Raw genomic sequence first — 20,915 nt, 5'->3', positions numbered from 1 at the left:
TCTCCTCTTTCAAATAAGTGGTCACATGACCTTCTAGATATGTGGTCAATGTAAAAACTGCACTTTGTTAACCTATTAAATACAAGGTTACGGGTAATAAGGGCACTGAAAATGTGCCTTAGCAAAGATGAAATCTATACACCAATGAGACCCCTAAAGTAAAAGGTAAGAATCTTATTAACCTTTTACATATCATATAATTAATGTAAAATGACACTTTTCAAGCCAGAGTAAAAAAAAAATGGCGTAGGTTTTAAAACTATCTCTCTGTATTAGATATATCTACATTGATATTATGATAGGTGCATTTTATTTTTTTTACCCTTTTGAAAAGGGGAAGTCAAAGCGAACTGTTTTTCAAAACATCATAACTTTAAAACACCAAATTAAGTTGAAGTTTTGGACTGAAATATGAACTAAAATGGTCTGACAAGTTAATACAGTAATCTCATATGTTACGTTAGAAGGTTAGATTAGTTCAAGGTGAATTTTCTACATAATTGAGGTCAGCAGTCTAATTAGCTTCAAAATAAAGCCAAGTTGCTTTAAAAAAAATGTTAGCTGGAATCTTCAGCCACTCCCTGAGAGTGAAAGAAAAAATCTTTACCAGATAATTCCTGGATAAATAAAAAGGGCAAAGTCCCAAGGTCAGTTAGTCTTTTCCTCTTGTTCTCTATCGGTTCATAATCTTTCTATATGAGTTCCTTCATTGCATTTAAATCTATTAGTTAAAAATGAAATTTAAAGGGACATTAAACCCCAAAAAATTCTTTCATTATTCAGATAGAGAATACAATTTTTAAAAAGTTTCCAATTTACTTCTATTATCAAAAATGTTTCATTCTTTGTTAAAGAGATACCTAGGTAGGTAGCGTGCACATGCCTGCAGCACTACAGGACAGGAAATGGTGCTGCCATCTAGTGCTACTACAAATGTTTTACATTGTTGCAAAACTACTGCTATATAGTGCAGCAGACACGTGCACACTCTTGATCTTACATTTCTGCTTTTCAAATAAGGATAACAAGAAAATTAAGAAAATATGATAATAGAGGTTAATTACAAAGTTGTTTAAAATTTTATGTTCTATCTAAATCATGAATGAAAAAAATTGGGTTTTACATCCCTTTATCCCAATTTTATTAGCAAAATATTTTTGATTGAAAAAATGAACATAATTTCAATTCCGATATATGCATTTTTATTTCTGAAAGCATCCCTTTAAATATTTTTCCTCTCTTTCTTTTCTTTCTTTTCTTTCTTTTTCTTTCTCAAATGTGGGATCTCATTCTCAGAATATTCGAATGTATTAACTGTATGTGTGGCAGTAGCTCCAAGCCCGTACAAACAGCATACAACACATATACACTCAATACCCCTCCCATTAAAGAGGAAAATACCAATTTTTAAAGAGGACTTTTAGTTAGCTGGTGATTGCCATAGAAAAACTTGATAATATGTGCCTTTAAGGATCAGGGCTTTAAAGGAACATATCAACCCAAAATATTCACTACATTTGGGCAAGTGGTCCTCTTTTTGAAAAGGACCACCATTAAAATAAAGGGATTCATCTTGTTAAAGCTATCAAGTAATTATCATAGTAATAATGATAACCTTGCATTTACCATTAGCCTCGATTGTTTTGTTGACGTTATTGTTATGGCTCATAGAACCATGTTTCTCATAACTAATAAAAAATTTTAGGAATCAAAATAAATGAGAGAGTTGGTTGGAAGTAAAAATGTGTAATATTTTGTGATTTGGGAATTCTTCATAGGATGACCTATGATACAGCTGTTTTAAGTTTGTTTGTTTTTTTGTTTAACCCCTTAAACGTCAAGACCCAAGCTATTATACCCAGACAATCCCTTAATGACCAATGACGTACAGGGTATGTTGCAGTCGTTAAGGGGTTATATATATATATATATATATTTGCTGCACTGAGTTGAACAGGGGTAGAAACATACATACATTATCAGACTTTTTTTGTACTTTTAAACTGCACCTAATATTTGTATAGTTAGATATTTTATACCTACTCAATTTCTGCATAAACGTCAAGATGGTGCATCATGACAAAAATAATACAATTTGGCCTAGATTACAAGTGGAGCTCGATTGATATTGCAGCCCTGCGCTAAGAATAATGTGCAATCTTGTATTACAAGTCAATTTTAAAATAGTTTTACCAAAGAATGTTAGTGCAGCTGTAGTTCTTTAATAGAGCCCTATACTTTCAATGGATAGTAAGGCTGCACTTACATCGCAGTTATGTGTTGCACTTGAGTACAACACATAATACCGATTACATTTCAGTATGCCTGGAGACCTGAAGCAAAGTGTTATGGCTTAAAACAAAAGCATACATGTAAAACATGTAAAAAAAATATTAAAATAAAGTAGTAACATAGTAACATAGTAACATAGTAGATGAGGTTAAAAAAAGACCAAAGTCCATCGAGTTCAACCTATACAAATCTAAAATACTTACAAAAAGCTCCAGTTAAAGGGACAGTCAAGTCCAAAAAAACTTTCATGTTTCAAATAGGGCATGTAATTTTAAACAACTTTCCAATTTACTTTTATCACCAATTTTGCTTTGTTCTCTTGGTATTCTTAGTTGAAAGCTAAACCTAGGAGGTTTATATGCTAATTTCTTAGACCTTGAAGGCCGCCTCTAATCTAAATGCATTTTTATAGTTTTTCACCACTAGAGGGCATTAGTTCACGTGTTTCATATAGATAACATTGAGCTCATGCACGTGAATTTACCATGGAGACAGCTCTGATTGGCTAAAATACAAGTCTGTCAAAAGAACTGAAATAAGGGGACAGTCTGCTGATGCTTAGATACAAAGTAATTACAGAGGTAAAACGTGTATAATTATAACTGTGTTGGTTATGCAAAATTGGGGAATTGGTAATTAAGGGATTATCTATCTTTTAAAACAACAAAAATTTTGGTGTTGACTGTCCCTTTAAATTTAAATAATCCCACTAAAAGGTGAGCCATTTAATACTAGCAATCATATCTATGAATTTTGTGTATAGTCTCACAATACAAAATTTTCAGTAAGCTTAGAGGTTCCATCTTATAATGCATTATTGAGCATTGGCTTGTACTGACTATCAGTAGAAAGAGCCGCTCACTTTATTAGCGGAGTGCGGTATACAAAGAGTTAGAAATCACGCGCATGCACGTTAAACGCGGTTGAGAAATATGACGTGGATAGAAAATGAAGCACTGACGTGTGCGGCCAGGTATGCCATGACGTGGCACGCATGCGCATTAAGGTGAGAAATTTTCAAACAGCTGATGCCACACACAGAAAGTGACGAGGTTCACTAATTTATCAGGTTCACTATTTTGTCCAAACACTGATATCAGAGAATCCATCAGAGTGATAGTTACACTATGACAATAGGCGTGACCTAACACATTTTGTGGGCATCTCCTAACTTCATCAGAGGTTGCCCAAATGTTTACTTATGTCCTTTTAATCCATTTGATGCAGAACAAATCATTGTTTAAAGCTATATCATACTTGATTTCCTTGCAAAATTCATAAATGTGACAAGCTTTGAGGACTGACAAAGAGGCTATCTACAGGACTGTCGCCCAGCAGTGACGGTATTCTTTTGTGATACACTGTGGAACTGTTTTTTCATCTATACTATTTTATGCAAAACATATACCTCATGAAAGTTGTTATGAGGTTATAATGTGTGAGTGTGCATTTTATATAATTGTTTTAATCAAAGGTTATACACGCTAACTACTACACTTCCCTGCGCTCCTTTCTTCTTGTGAAGTATTTGCAGCACTTTCTGCCTAGATTGATTGCAGCGTAACACAGAACAGCTGCAGGGAATTTGTGCTTTCTAGTAAGAAATCCTCTACAAATTGAATGTTTTGTGAAAAGTTGGAAATTGAAGGAAATGTCTTCCCCTTTTTTTAATATCCTTTTATGAAATGTATGTTCAATTTTATTTCAGTCTGTAAAAAATAGAAATTTGTTGGGGACTAGTATAAAAATTCACAGATACTATTTTGATATTTTTGTTGGGGGTGTGAGCGCTTCAAATATAGAAATAGAGAGTTGTTACTCTCTCTTTATATAACTACTATGTGTTGATATTTTAATCTAGCCTTCAAAAATGCATAGTAGAAAATATAGGTATTATTCAGCTATTGTAATTGCTAATTACAAGAAGAAAGAATGTATTGTCACAGAATTGCTTTCAAAATGTTCTTTCTTGCAACATATATAGGTAAATGATGAATTATTTCTACCATCAACTCTATCCGCACCAGATGATCCACCCCCAAAAAAAGAGGTGGAGCAAAACCCAAATCCACAAATAATAAGCACTGGCCGAGGAGATTCAGGTAATTAAAAGTACATTGTGAGTTGCTTATAATTGCTAACTTTGCACTTTAGATTTGAAAAATGCCCCTTAATTAAAGGGACATAATACTCATATGCTAAATCACTTGAAACTGATGCAGTATAACTGTAAAAAGCTGACAGGAAAATATCACCTGAGCATATCTATGTAAAAAAGGAAGATATTTTACCTCACAATCTCCTCAGCTCAGCAGAGTAAGATATGTGTAAAAAGTTATACTCAGCTGCTCCCAGCTGCAGGTAAAAAAAAAAAAATGAAGAAATGAACTGCAGCCAATCAGCATCAGCAGTGCTGAGGTCATGAACTCTTACTGTGATCTCATGAGATTTGACTTAACTCTCATGAGATTTCATAGTAAGCTTCCTTTACCTGATTGGTGACATAATATGAGAGTTCACGAGGCTCATCCTTTCAGCTGTCCCAGGACAGACATACTAATATACTGCTTAGAAATCCTTTACAATGGGATGTGGCTACTGAGGAATTTTTGAGGTAAAATATCTTTCTTTTTTACATAGAGATGTTCAAGAGATATTTTCTAGTCAGCTTTTTACAGCTATGCTGCATCACTTTCAAGTGTTTAAACATTTGGGTATTATGGCCCTTTAAGAATTTTTGTCAAGAGGGAATTGACCCAAAAACCTAAGCTTAAATGGTTACATAATTTGCTATTTGTAAAGTAATTTTTGCTGTTCTATCTAAATAAACTCTTTATAATTCTATCACACAGATCAGTTGTACGTTTCCTGTTAGTTTCAACCTCAAAATAAACAGCTTAAACTTCTCATTTTTCCATGAAAAATATAAAATTATATATATATATATATATATATATATATAGTTAAAATAATGAACTTTCATATTTTTTAAGTTTGATAGTTTGATGTTCATTGGCTATTTGTGACGTCCTTTCTCCATCCTCAACATTTCTTGTGTGGAAGGAACACTTGGACCCCTAAAAGGGACAGTCAACTCAAAAAATAATATAACTTATTTAGATAATGTATTTAATGATTTGTACAGCAAACTGTAGCCCAATTTTGATGTCAATATAATTTTCAAGTAAAAAGGCTTACTAGTTCTCATTCGGCCATTTTAAAATGGCCTCCTGACCCCTCCTTCCTGGCGTCATCCAACCTCAATTTTCAGCTTCCACTGAATGAAACTTTTCGATCCTGCGAGTTCCCGTTTTTTGCGCATGCCCATAGTGTGTTATATAGCGATACATTCATCCATACAAATTCAATATCTTAAAAACTCATTGCTGCAGATAGTTTCACTCAAAGCATATTGTCAGTACGGTACATACGATCCGTTTATAGTTGGTACTATTTGTAAGCTGGAAGGAAAAAGATGCAGTATTATATTTATACCCCAAATAAACCTATGGGGAATAATAATCAATGTAAATCACACATCTAAAATATGAACTATGCGCCTTCAATACATGAGCTATTTTACTTTTAGCATTAACTATTGATAGTCAGCAGAATGCACACACCATATCGAAGTCTGCACACCGTCTGCTAGAAAATCCTCCCCTCCCTGCACATCTAGAAAATAGGACAATGTTCTTCTGTGCCGCTGTGCATATATTTAATAACTGCAGCAAACCCACTCTTTGTGCAGGGAGGGGAAGATTTTCTAGCAGATGGTGTGCAGACTTCGATATGGACTGATTTTATGTCTTCTTATGTGTTAATTGCTTGCTTCAGCTATGCGTGATAAATAATTTTCATTGGTGTGTGCATTCTGCTGACTATCAATAGTTAATGCTAAAAGTAAAATAGCTCATGTATTGAAAGCGCATAGTTCATATTTTAGATGCGTGATTTACATTGATTATTATTCCCCATAGGTTTATTTGGGGTATAAATATAATACTGCATCTTTTTCTTTCAAGCTTACAAATAGTACCAACTATAATCGGACCGTATGTACCGTACTGACAATATGCTTTGAGTAAAACTATCTGCAGCAATGCGTTTTTAAGATGTTGAATTTGTATGGATGAATGTATCTCTATATAACACACTATGGGCATGCGCAAAAAACGGGAACTAGCAGGATCGAAAAGTTTCATTCAGTGGAAGCTGAAAATGAAGGCTGGATGACGCCAGGAAGGAGGGGTCAGGAGGCCATTTCAAAATGGCTGAATGAGAACTAGTAAGTCTTTTTACTTGCAAATTATATTGACATCAAAATTGGGCTACAGTTTTCTGTACAAATCGTTAAATACATTATCTAAATAAGTTATATTATTTTTTGGGTTGACTGTCCCTTTAATGTTAAATGGGTAATCAATAGAGGTCCAATAAATTGTGATAGGATAATAATTTACTTTCATGATTCAGAAAGAGTATAGCATTTTAAACAACATTTTAAATTACTTATATTATCCAATGTGTTTCATTCTCTTGGTATCCTTTGTTGAAAGAGCTCCAATGCACTCATGGGAGCTAGCTGACCACACAAGGTAAGCAAATGACAAGAAGTATATATGTGCAGCCACCAATCAACAGCCAGCTCCTAGTAGGGTATTGCTGCTCCTGAGCCCACCTTGGCATGCTTTTTACCAAAGGATACCAAGAAAAAAGTATTTTTGTTCTCACTTCCTTCCTATTTTTACATTCTGTATCCTCATGCTCAATCACTTCTCTGCATTTCCTATTTACTAACTTTGTATTTTTGTTCTAGAATCTTCAGTGAACATACAGCCTGCTCATTTGAAGGTGATAGATGGAACAACCAGAGCAACTGATTCTCATGCAGCAATGGAAAAGGTAACCACTGAATATAAACAGCAATAGCTTATTCTGGTAAAGAATTATTTAATTGATGACATCACTAGACCCAGATTATAAACATACTATTTGATACAGCACCTTAAAGAAACACGAGTCAAATTAAAGGAATAGTCTAGTCAAAATTAAACGTTCTTGATTCAGATAGGGCAGGGGTTTGCAAAGTCTTTTGTGGGGGGCACAAAATAATAGATGTTACGTTATTTTATTTTTTTATAGAAAATATTTATTTTTAGTTTTAATTTGTGGAATTTACAATTGATCCAGGGTTCACACAAAGCTACCAAGAGCGGATTCTGCTCAACCAAAAGAATGTTTCACTGAAGTTTCACTTTGCATTTTATTACTCCTTTATTAAATGCAAGTTACTGATCAAGGCAACAAAAGCAACCCAGTCAGAGTGATTTCGACCTCAGTGCCTTTCTTCCACCTACAGCCCATCCTTTGCCTTTTTTCCACCATGAAATGGCAAGTGTCATAGTCGGCTCTTTTTGCTTCTTGTGGTTTCCATAGGACAGTGCACTGTCACTGCCCCTGCGCCTCCCCTTATAAGCTCTAGCACCCCCCCTGGGAAAGCCCGCCTCACACTCTTAGTTTTCTTTGTTGAAAGCTAAACGTAGGTTGGCTCATATGCTAATTTCTAAGCCCTTGAAGGCCGCATCTTATCGCAATACATTGTGACAGTTTTTTACAGCTAGACAGCACTAGTTTATGTGTACCATAGAGATAACATTGTGCCCTGTTCCATGGTGTTACCTAGGAGTCAGCACTGATTAGATAAAAGGCAAGTCTGTGAAAAGAACTGAGATAAGGGGGCAGTCTGCAGAGGCTTAGATACAAGGTAATCACAGAGGTAAAAAGTATATTAATATAACTGTGTTGGATATGCAAAACTGGGGTATCGGTAATAAAGGGATTATCCATTTAAGAATGCACAGTACTACATTGCAAATTTGAATAATAGATACATTATTACAAAATACAGGCAGCCACCAGTTACCTTGGGATATTTCTAAAGGAACTGTTGCAAAAAAATAAAAATAAAATGAGAAGTATTGTATATATCTATAAAGTACAGTGGCGTCACTAGGGGGGGGGCGGGGGGGCGGGCCGCACCCGGGTGACACCCTCCAGGGGGTGACACCAAAAAAAAAAAAAAAAAAATTTTTTTTTTTTTACATTTTATTGAAATTCAAAGAAATACAATGTTGAGATGCATAGATTATTTTATTAGAGGCTGGCATTTGTGAACATTAGTGGGACTGGGGAAGTTGTAGACACACAATTTTTTTGCCCCTTGAGCCAGTGCTGCAATTTCAACAAATAGTTTTCCCGGCTGCTTTTGCTTGTTTGTACTTTGCTCCTCCCCTGCCCAATTTCACTATGAATGTTGTGGGTGTGCCGTGGGGCTTGCAAAGTTGCGCTGCTAGCCTAAACCTGCCTGCCTATCTGTGCTCACTGCTCAGTGACACGCGGCCCAGGGCTGTGCACTGACAGACTTGGAACAGAGTCAGAGAGCAGAATTTTCATAGTTTGTGCGCCTAAACCTTTTCTTCAGTGATTTATTTTAGAGTGCTCTGTTTATCTTTCATTTGATGTTCTGCTGAGCCAGGGAGGAGCTCTAGGCATGAGCTTCATAATTAATGCAGTGCAGTTTACATATTTTGTATGTGTGTGTGTCTGAGTTTTTGTGTGTCTCAGTGTTTTTGTGTGTGTGTTTTTGTGTGTGTGTTTTTGTGTGTGTGTCTGAGTGTGTTTCCGAGTGTTTGTGTGTGCATCTGAGTATGTTTTTAAGTGTGTCTGAGTGTTTGTATGTGTGTATGCCTGTGTTTTTGTGTGTGTCTGCTTTCTGGGGGGGGGTGACACCATGACTTACCGCACCGGGTGACACCAACCCTAGTGACGCCACTGATAAAGTAAAATGTTTTAATGATGCTTTCTATTATTTTAAGCATACAAATATATTTTTAAATATATATATTTATATTTGAAATAATAGCAAGCAACCATTAAATACATTTTTAAGATATTTACAATACTTTAAATGATCTACATTGTGCATAACAAGGAGATGTGGAAAACACCAGAAGGCTGGCAAAACCTCATCGGTCTAGCCGGGCTCCTAGATCTCAGTGCTGGACAGGAATTGAGCCCCGGTCCGGCCCTCCTTAAAAGGGGTGCCTATGAACAGGGGGCAGGGGATCAAGTCGCCCTTTTAGTATGTTGTCGGCAATTTAATGAGGCACCTAGGGATACCACTTGGTTGGGGGTGCTACCTTCTGGGAGGAATAGGGGACACTTTAATTCCGGTCCCTCGTTATTACTTTATATAAATATATTCAAGGCCCATATGCAGAAATGGCAGAAGTTCTGTTTATTCCAAGAAAGATGTTTGTGACAAGAGGTCACAATTTAAGGCTGGAGGAAAGGAGATTTAATCTCCTGTAATGTAAACATTTTTCTCACTGTAAGAGCAGAATAGCGGAATTTATTACCTGAGGAGGTCGTAAATGCCAATACCTTAAATACATTTAAAAATGGTTTAGATACATTTAAAAAAAATTTAGATACATTTTTGGCTAAAAACAGAATTCAGGAATATGATTGCTTGTGTTAAATGGTCACCTTTTTAAAGGGATTAATCTAAGCTCAACTGGAGCTTTTATATTAAGATCTGTATAGGTTGAACTTGATCGACTACTGTCTTTTTTAAACCTCAGTTACTATGTAAAGTAAAATGTAATTAATGTTGCTTGTGTTTATTATTTGATATTAAAGACAGTCGGCTAGATTATGAGTTTTGTCGGTAATGGTGTGCGGTACTAACAAGCAGTTTATGCTCACCGCTCACCTACAGACAACGCTGGTATTACAGGTTTTTACAAACCCGGCGTTAGCCGCAGAAAAGTGAGTGGAGTGCAAAATTTTGCTCCACATCTCACTGTAATACCAGCGCTGCTTACGGTAGCAGTGAGCTGGCTAAACATGCTCGTGTACGATTTCCCCATAGGTATCAATGGGGGAGATCCGGCTGAAAAAAAACCCTAACACCTGCAAAAAAGCAGTGCTCAGCTCCTAACGCAGCCCCATTGATTCCTATGGGAAAATACCTTTTATGTCTACACCTAACACCCTAACATGAACCCTGAGTCTAAACACCCCTAATCTTACACTTATTAACCCCTAATCTGCTGTCCCCAACATCGCCGACAGCTACATTATATTATTAACCCCTAATCTGCGGCTCCGGACACCGCCACCACCTACATTATATGTATTAACCCCTAATCTGCCGCCCCCAACATCGTCGAACCCTACATTATATTTATTAACCCCTAATCTGCCGTCCCTAACATCGCCACCACCTACCTACACTTATTAACTCCTAATCTGCCGCCCCAACGTCGCCTCCACTATATTAAAGTTATTAACCCCTAAGCCTAAATCTAACCCTAACCCCCCCTAACTTAAATATAATTGAAATAAATCTAAATAAAATAACTACAATTAACTAAATTATTCCTATTTAAAACTAAATACTTACCTATAAAATAAACCCTAAGCTAGCTACAATATAACTAATAGTTACATTGTAGCTAGCTTAGGATTTATTTTTATTTTACAGGCAACTTTGTATTTATTTTAACTAGGTAGAATAGTTATTAAATAGTTATTAACTATTTAATAGCTACCTAGCTAAAATAAATACAAATATACCTGTAAAATAAAACCTTACCTAAGTTACAATTACACCTAACACTACACTATAATTTAAATAATTCCCTACATTAACTACAATTAAATACAATTAAATACAATTATATAAAGTACGGAAAAAAAACAAACACTAAATTACAGAAAATAATAAATTAATTACAAGTTTTTTAAACTAATTACACCTAATCTAATCCCCCTAATAAAATAAAAAAATAAAAAAATAATAAAAAGCCCTACCCTATACTAAATTACAAAAAGCCCTTAAAAGGGTCTTTTGCGGGGCATTGCCCCAAAGTAATCAGCTCTTTTACCTGTAAAAAAAAGTACAATCCCCCCCCCCAACATTAGAACCCACCACCCACACACTCAACCCTACTCTAAAACATACCCAATACCCACTTATTAAAACCTAACAATAACCCCTTGAAGATCACCCTACCTTGAGAAGTCTTCACCCAACTGGGCCGAAGTCCTCAACGAAGCTGCGCAAAGTGGTCCTCCAGACGGGCAGAAGTCTTCATCCAAGCCGGGAAGAAGAGGTCCTCCAGACGGCCAGAAGTCTTCATCCAGGCGGCATCTTCTATCTTCATCCATCCAGCGCGGAGCAGCTGATCACATTATGTCTACTAGACTTGTGCGTGATCGAAAAATTTGGTTTGCTTGTTTCGTTTCGATTCGGGCCTAAAAAAAATTGGTTCGAGACATTCATGATAATTCGGTATGTGTTCATATTCATATCATTCTGAATTTTTAAATTTGGATGCATTCAAAACCATTACCGAATTATTATTAATGTCGGACCGAATCTTTATTACGGACCGAATTGTTATTTCTAGCTAATGTTCCGGCAATTGGAAAAACAAAATTATGTTAAACCGCCGCCACCCACGCTGCAACTTAATAAAGCTATTAACCCCTACATCGCCATCCCCCCACATCACTAACACTACCTAAACCTATAAACCCCTAAACTGCACCCCCCACATTGTCAACACTAACTAAATCTATTAACCCCTAAACCGTTGTTCCAAAACAGCGCCGACACGAACTAAACCATATTAACCACTAAACCGCACCCCCCCCACATCGCCGACACAAACAAAACCTATTAACCCCTAAACCGCACCCCCCACATTGCCAACACTAACTAAACCTATTAACCCCTAAACCGCTGTTCCGAAACATTGCCGACAAGAACTAAACCTATTAACCCCTAAACTGCCCCCCACATCGCCGACATGAACTAAACCTATTAACCCCTAAACTGCACCCCCCCACATCGCCAACAAGAACGAAACCTATTAACCTCTAAACCGCACCCCCCACATCGACAACACTAACTAGACCTATTAACCCCTAAACACCCCCTAACTTTAAACCTAACCCTAACCCTAAACCAAACACCCCCTAATGTTTACATAATTAAAATATAACTAAATTAAAGTTACAATTATTAACTAATAATACCTATTCAAATCTAAATACAAAGTAACGTACCTATATTAACCCCTAAACCTAACACCCCCTAACTTTAAACCCAACCCTAACCCTAACCCTAAACCTAACACCCCCTAACTTTAACATAATTAAAATATAACTAAATTAAAGTTACAATTATTAACTAGTAATACCTATTTAAATCTAAATACAAAGTAACTTACCTGTGAAATATAACCTAAGCTAGCTACAATATAACTTATAGTTATATTGTAGCTAGCTTAGGTTTTATTTTTATTTCACAGGTAAGTTTGTATTTATTTTAACTAGGTAGACTAGTTAGTAAATAGTTATTAACAAAGTACTAACTACCGAGTTAAAATAAATACAAACTTACCTGTGAAATAAAAATAAAACCTAAGCTGCCTTACACTAAAACATACCATTACAAAAAATAAAAAACACAAAAATTACAAAAAAATAAAAAAAAAACTACCATTACAAAAAATAACAAACGAAATTATCCAAAACAATAAAAATGATTCATATTTTAATACCCTTTTTTTTAAAAAAAAAACAACACTCCAAAATTAAAAAACCCTAATCTATAATATACTACCAAGGGCCCTTAAAAGGGCCTTTGTAGGTCATTGCCCTAAAGTTAACAGCTTTTTTGCTACAAAACAAGACAAACACCCCCTATCAGTATACAAACCCCACCTCCCAAACCCACAAAATGAAAATAACTTAAAACCTAATCTACCCATTGCCCTGAAAAGGGCATTTGTATGGGCATAGCCCTTAAAAGGATATTTAGCTCTTTTGCTGCCAAAGCCCTAATCTAAAAATAAAAACCCACCCCAATTACACAAAATAACAAGCAAATTATCAAAAATAATAAAAATTATTCCTATTCTAAAACCCATTTAAAAAAAACACCCCAAAATAAAAACCTAATCTAGAATAAACTGCCAATGGCCCTTAAAAGGGCCTTTTGTAGGGCATTGCCCTAAAGATATCAGCTCTTTTTCTTTTCTTTTTTTTTTTTTTTACAATGAACCACTAACATTACAAACCCCCACCCCCCAAAACCCACAAAATAAAAAAAACTATCTAAAAAACCTAATCTACCCATTGCCCTGAAAAGGGCATTCAGCTCTTTTGCTGCCCAAACCCTAATCTAAAAAAAAAAAACACCCAAAAAACCCTTAAAAAACCCTAACCCCCGAAGATCCACTTACAGATTTTGAAGTCCCGCTTGAACGATCTTCATCCAGGTGACGAGAAGTCTTCATCCAGACGGCCTCCTCTATCTTCATCCAGGCGGCATCTTCTATTTTGATCCTGGCGGCACGGAGTGAGCCCATCCTGAAGACATCTAGAGTGGAGCATCCTCTTCATACGGTCGCTGCCGTACACTGAATCTTCAGTGCAAGGTACACGATTCAAGAAGGCATCCCTTGCATTCATGTTGGCTGAAAAATTTGAATCAGCCAATAGGAATTAGAGCTGCTCAAATCAGCCAATAGAATTTAAGCAGCTCTCATTCTATTGGCTGATAAATCATCCAATAGAATGAGAGCTGCTTAAATCCTATTGGCTGATTTGAACAGCCAATAGGATTTTAGCAGCCCTAATTCTTATTGGCTGATTCACATTTTTCAGCCAATAGGAATGCAATGGTACCCCCAGTATAAAAGGGTTCCCTTGCATTTCAATCCTCAGTGTGCCACGGATGATCGCATGAAGAGGACCTCCACGTCGGATCAATGGACCTCCACCTGTACCTCTGCCTTGGACCTTTGCATAGACCTCTGCCTTGGACCTTTGCCTGGATCTCTGCCTCCGCAGGGATGAAGAAGATGCCGGTCCCGTGATGGATGAAGATAGAGCCGCCAGGATGAAGATAGTTCAAGCGGACTTCAACAACTGTGAGTACCTAAAGAGGGGTTAGTGTTAGGTTTTTTTAAGGTTTTTTGGGGTGGTTTTTTTTTTTAGATTAGGGTTTGGGCAGCAAAAGAGCTAAATGCCCTTTTCAGGGTATTGCCCATCCAAATGCCCTTTTCAGGGCAATGGGTAGAATAGGTTTTTTAGATAGTTTTTTATTTTGTGGGTTTGGGGGAGTGGGGGTTTGTAATGTTAGTGGGTCTTTGTAATTTTTTTTTCAGAAAAAGAGCTGATATCTTTAGGGCAATGCCCTACAAAAGGCCTTTTTATGGGCCATTGGTAGTTTATTCTAGATTATGTTTTTTATTTTGGGGTGTTTTTTTTTAAATGGGTATTATAATAGGAATCAATTTTATTATTTTTGATAATTTGTTTGTTATTTTGTGTAATGTCTTTTTTTTCGTTTTGCGGTGGGTTTTTATTTTTAGATTAGGGCTTGGACAGCAAAATAGCTAAATGCCCTTTTAAGGGTAATGCCCATACAAATGCCCTTTTCAGGGCAATGAGTAGATTAGGTTTTACTTTATTTTTATTTTGTGGGTTTGAGGGGTGGGGGTTGTATACTGTTAGGGGGTATTTGTTTTGTTTTGTAGCAAAAGAGCTCACTTTAGGGCAATGCCCTACAAAAGGCAATTTTAAGGGCCCCCAAAATGCAATTTTAAGGGCCCTTGGTAGTCTATTATAGATTAGGGTTTGTTTGTTTTTATTGTGGGGTGTTTTTTTAAAAGGGTATTAGAATAGGAATAATTTTTATTGTTTTGGATCATTTCTTTTGTTATTTTTTTGTAATGGTAGTTTTTTTTATATTTTGTAATTTTAGTGTTTTTTATTTTTTGTAATGGTATGTTTTAGTGTAAAGCAGCTTAGGTTTTATTTTTATTTCACAGGTAAGTTTGTATTTATTTTAACTAGGTATTTAGTAAATAGTTAATAACTATTTACTAACTAGTCTACCTAGTTAAAATAAATACAAACTTACCTGTGAAATAGAAATAAAACCTAAGCTAGCTACAATATAACTATTAGTTATATTGTAGCTAGCTTAGGTTTTATTTCACAGGTAAGTTACAATGTATTTAGATTTAAATAGGTATTATTAGTTAATAATTGTAACTTTAATTTAGTTATATTTTAATTATGTTAAAGTTAGGGGGTGTAAGGTTTAGGGTTAGGGTTAGGTTTAAAGTTAGGGGTGTTAGGTTTAGGGGTTAATATAGGTAAGTTACTTTGTATTTAGATTTAAATAGGTAGTATTAGATAATAATTGTAACTAATTTAGTTATATTTTAATTATGTTAAAGTTAGGGGGTGTTAGGTTTAGGTTTAGGGGGTGTTAGGTTTAGGGGTTAATATACTTTAATTTAGGTTTTTGCGATGTGGGGGCCGGCGGTTTAGGGGTAAATAGGTTTAGTTAGTATTGGCGATCTTTGTGAACGGCGGTTTAGGGGTTAATAGCTTTAGTTAGTGTCGACGATGTTTTGGAATGGCAGTTTAGTGGTTAATAGGTTTAGTTAGTGTTGGCGATGTGGGGGTGCGGTTTAGGGGTTAATAGGTTTAGTTTGTGTCAGCGATGTGGGGGTGTGTGGTTTAGGGGTTAATAGGTTTAGATCGTGTCGGCAATGTTTTGGAACGACGGTTTATGGGTTAATAGGTTTAGTTTGTGTCGGCGATGTGGGGAGGTGCGGTTTAGGGGTTAATAGGTTTAGTTAGTTTTAGCGATGTCAGGGAACGGTGGTTTAGGGGTATACCTTTAATATATATATATATATAAAAGTTAGTGTCGGTAACTGTGGTTTAGGAAGGAGCAATGAAAAATTCTGAATATGAACAATGTATCCGAAAATTCGGAAACATATTTATTGATTTTCGGAAAATTTTCTGAATTTTTTAGGGTTGGGCCGATTCGGCAATTCAGATGCATCCAAATCGGACAAAATTAGTCTGAAACAAAATGCACATGTCTAATGTCTACAATGTTTGAAATAAAATGCATGGTCATGTATAATGCATATTAGTTTAAGAGTTGGATATATAAATTAAAATGTAGATATTCTTGCTTGATGAGTTTATTATTTTAAATATAAATATATTTTTTAAAATATTATTATTTTATTATTATTATTTATTTATAAAGCGCCAACAGATTCCCTAGCGCTGCCCATGGATACAAAGATAAAAGTACAACGGAGAAACAATACAATAAAAGACAAAATTTTACAGACAAATACAGGGGGAATTGAGGGCCCTATTACTGTGGGAACTTACAATCTAGATGGGTAGGAGGATGGGAAACAGGTGGTGAGGACTGCAAAGGTGAGAATGATATTAGTGAGGAGATAGATGAGGGCAACTGTTAGGTAAGTGAAGTTAATTTGTTAATGAGTCAGGTGATAAGCTTCCCTGAACAAAAAGGTCTTTAGGAAACGTTTAAAGGAGGAGAGGTTAGGGGAAAGTCTGACAGCTCAAGGAAGTGCATTCCAGAGGGTTGGTGTCACACAAGAGAAGTCCTGTAGTCTAGAATGAGAGGAGGGGATGATAGAGGACGCGAGGAGCAGGTCATTGTTGGATCTTAGGGGTGAGCTCAAGTATATTTGTTGATGAGTGAGGACAGGTAGGGTGGGGCAGCATTGGTGAGGGCTTTGTAGGTCGGGTGAGAATTTTTAATTTAATTTTGCTGTGAATGGGGAGCCAGTGAAGGGACTCACAGAGAGGTGCAGCAGAAACAGAGCATCAAGATAGGTGGATTAGCCTGAGAGATGCATTCAGGATGGATTGAAGGGGAGAGAGGCGGGAGAGAGGGAGGCCAGATAGTAAGTTAATACAGTTGTCAAGTCGGGAAATTACCAGGGAGTGGATTAGCTGTTTAGTAGTTTCAGCATTTAGAAACGGACGAATTTTGGAGATATTGCATAGGTGTTGCGGCAGGATGAAGAGAGCAATTGGATGTGGGGAATGAAGGACAGATTTGAGTCAAGTGTGATTCCGAGGCAGGGGACTTGGGGTGATGGGAAGATAGTGGTGTCGCCAACAGAGATGGAAAAATTATAAACTGGAGTAGAGTTAGAGGGGGGATTAGAAGTAGTTCAGTCTTGGACATGTTTATTTTAGGTGGTGAGAGGCCATCCAGGAGGAAATGCCAGATAAGCAGTCGCCGATGTGAGAATTGACAGAAGGAGAGAGTGCAGGGGTGGAAAGGTAGATCTGGATATCATCAGCATAGAGGTGATAGTTGAAGCCATAGCTGTTGATAAGTTTACCCAGTGAAGATGTGTAAATCGAGAAGAGTAGAGGACCCAGAAAGACAGAAGCAATACAGAGGAGGTGTCACCAGCAAAAGAGATGGAGAAGGATCTGTTAGAGAGATAAGAGTGAATCCAGGAGAGGGCAGTGTCACAGAGCCCAAGAGAGCTGATAGTCAGTAGGAGAAGGGGATAGTCAACAGTGTCAAAGGCAGCAGAGAGGTTAAGTAAGATGAGTATGTAGTTGCCTTTTTTTTTAACAGAAAGGAGATAATTTGTAACCTTGGTGAGGGCAGTCTCAGTTGAGTGTTTGGGACGGAAGCCAGATTACAGGGGGTCGAGCAATGAGTTGGAGGACAGGAAGTGGGTTAAGCGATCGAAAACTATTTTTTCAAAGATTTTTTAAGCTAGCGGGAGTGGTGATATGGGCTGGTAGTTTGCAGGAGAGTTAGGGTCAAGGGAGGGTTTTTTGAGAATGGGGTGACCTTTGCATGTTTGAAGGAGGCAGGGAACGAGCCGGTAGAAAAGAATAGGTTGAATATGTGAGTAAGAGCCGGAGTGAGGGTGGGATACAGAGAAGGTATTATACGTGAAGGAATAGGGTCAAGTGGGCAGGTAGTGAGGTGTGAAGAAGACAATAGGGATGCCACTTCACTCTCAGTGGTTGGGAGGAGGGTGCAGAGAGTGGAAGAGAGGGTGACTGGGAGCGAAGTTTAGAGATTGCAGGCTTGTGTTGGGATGTTTCTTTGGATGGTAAGTGTTTTATTGAAAAAGTAGTTAGCCAGGTTTTGAGCAATGAATGCAGATGAGGGGGGGGGTGCAGGTGGGTAGAGGAGAGAGTTAAAAATGGAGAAGAGTGTTTTAGGGTTTGAGGAGTGAGTGGATATACGAGAAGAGAAGTAGGTTTGCTTAGCTAAGTTAAGATATTTATGTTATAAAAGACAGTTGCATTATAATTATAGTATTACATAACTACATGCATGTTATGTAATAAAACAATTGTAATACTAATGCCTTTTCTAACATAAATATACATTTTAAAATATATATTTATGTTTACAAGAAAAAACACAAGAAAAAATACATATATATTAAGTTAAAAAAAAAATTAAAAATACACGGCTAGATTACGAGTCTTGCGTTATGAGTAAAAAAGCAGCGTTAAGCCTCATAACGCTGCTTTTTTACTACCACTGGTATTACGAGTCTTGCAGATTTAGGGGCACCGCACACTTTTTTGGCCTTACCGCAAATCAACTCACGCAAATTGCATATAGTCTTTTTTCTATGGGACTTCCAGAGCGCTGGTATTACGAGCTTGTCCTGGGAGGCCAAAAAGTGAGCGGTACACCCTATCCCGTCAAGATTCGTACCACATTCTAAAATCAGTAGTTATGAGTTTTACACTACAAAGCCGTAGCATAAAACTCATAACTAAAGTGCTAAAAAGTACACTAACACCCATAAACTACCTATTAACCCCTAAATCAAGGCCCTCCTGCATTGCAAACACTAAAATACAATAATTAACCCCTAATCTGCCGCTCCAGACATCGCCGCCACTATAACAAACATATTAACCCCTAAACCGCCGCACTTTCGCCTCGCAAACACTAGTTAAATATTATTAACCCCTAATCTGCCACCCCCAACGTCGCCGCCACTATTCTAAATTAATGAACTCCTAAACCTAAGTCTAACCCTAACACCCCCTAACTTAAATATAATTTAAATAAATCTAAATAAAATTACTATCATTACCTAAATAATTCCTATTTAAAACTAAATACTTACCTGTAAAATAAACCCTAAGCTAGCTACAATATAACTAATAGTTACATTGTATCTAGCTTAGGGTTTATTTTTATTTTACAGGCAAGTTTGTATTTATTTTAACTAGGTACAATAGTTATTAAATAGTTATTAACTATTTAATAACTACCTAGTTAAAATAAAGACAAATTTACCTGTAAAATAAAACCTGATCTACGTTACACTAACACCTAACACTACAATTAAATAAATTACCTAAATTAAATACAATTAAATAAATTAAAAACAATTAGTAGACATGTGCATCTTCGAAAAAATTTTGTTCGGTTCGGATCGATTCGGACCGATTCGAATTTCGGTTCAGATTGATTTGAAAAAACAACATATTACAAGATCTTTAAACTAATTACACCTAATCTAATAGCCCTATCAAAATAAAAAAGCCCCCCCAAAATAAAAAAAAAACCCTAGCCTAAACTAAACTGCCAATAGTCCTTAAAAAGGCCTTTTGCGGGGCATTGCCCCAAAGAAATCAGCTCTTTTACCTGAAAAAAATACAAACAACCCCCCAACAGTAAAACCCACCACCCACACAACCAACAACCCAAATAAAACCCAAACTAAGAAACCTAAGCTCCCCATTGCCCTGAAAAGGGCATTTGGATGGGCATTGCCCTTAAAAGGGCATTTAGCTCTATTGCGGCCCAAGCCCTAACCTAAAAATAAAACCCAGCCAATAAACCCTTAAAAAAAACTAACACTAACCCCTGATGATCCACTTACAGTTTTGAAGATCCGACATCCATCCTCAATGAAGCCAGGAGAATTCCTCATCGAAGCAGCAAGAAGTCCTCAATGAAGCCGGGAGAAGTCTTCATCCAAGCCGGGAGAAGTGGTCCTCCAGATGGGCAGAAGTCTTCACCCAGACGGCATCTTCTATCTTCATCCATCCAGCGCGGAGCGGGTCCATCTTCTAGACATCCGACGCGGAGCATCCTCTTCTTTCCAACGACTTACGATGAATGAAGGTTCTTTTAAATGAGGTCATCCATGATGGTGTCCCTTAGATTCCGATTGGCTGATAGAATTCTATCAGCCAATCGGAATTAAGGTTGAAGAAATGATATTGGCTGATGCAATCAGCCAATAGGATTGAACTTCAATCCTATTGGCTGATCCAATCAGCCAATAGGAATGAGTTTGCATTCTATTGGCTGTTCCAATCAGCAAATAGAATGCCAGCTCTATCTTTTTTTTTTAAAACTTTTATTTATCAAACAAGGGTTACCATGTGGAGATATCACTCCCATAGGTCACAGAACATGGAAAATCAAAAACATGTTACAATTGAATGTTTACATTATAATACTGGGTCTACTTTGCTGCTAGTGATGCTCTTACATACAGTCTCTCTGCAGGTACGCCCAGAGTCTTTTCTCTCAAAGCAGAAGGAGAGTTTCAATCTGTGTCCTAGGGGTTGGTCTTTTTGCTGCAATAGTCCATGGTAGATCCCTCTTTTCCTTTTTCCTCTCTCTTTCTCCTCCCGTACCTCCCTCCTCCCCTACCCAACCCTTTCAAATAGTA

General features: G+C 36.8%; 1 protein-coding gene across 1 annotated transcript in view; it reads left to right on the top strand.

Moving 5' to 3' along the window:
* Positions 1-20,915, top strand: part of LOC128645416 (collagen alpha-1(XI) chain-like) — a 256,246-nt gene that overhangs the window by 67,031 nt on the left and 168,300 nt on the right. The window contains exons 4-5 of the mRNA XM_053698409.1: positions 4,277-4,394; positions 7,112-7,197. Of these exons, the coding sequence (XP_053554384.1) occupies positions 4,277-4,394; positions 7,112-7,197 (204 nt within the window). The remainder of the gene's footprint in view (positions 1-4,276; positions 4,395-7,111; positions 7,198-20,915) is intronic.

The sequence above is a fragment of the Bombina bombina genome, chromosome 1, assembly GCF_027579735.1.
Source record: "Bombina bombina isolate aBomBom1 chromosome 1, aBomBom1.pri, whole genome shotgun sequence".
In the NCBI taxonomy this organism is placed as follows: domain Eukaryota; kingdom Metazoa; phylum Chordata; class Amphibia; order Anura; family Bombinatoridae; genus Bombina; species Bombina bombina.
Note: the sequence above shows the minus strand (reverse complement) of the source record. Positions and strands in the feature narration are given on the sequence as shown.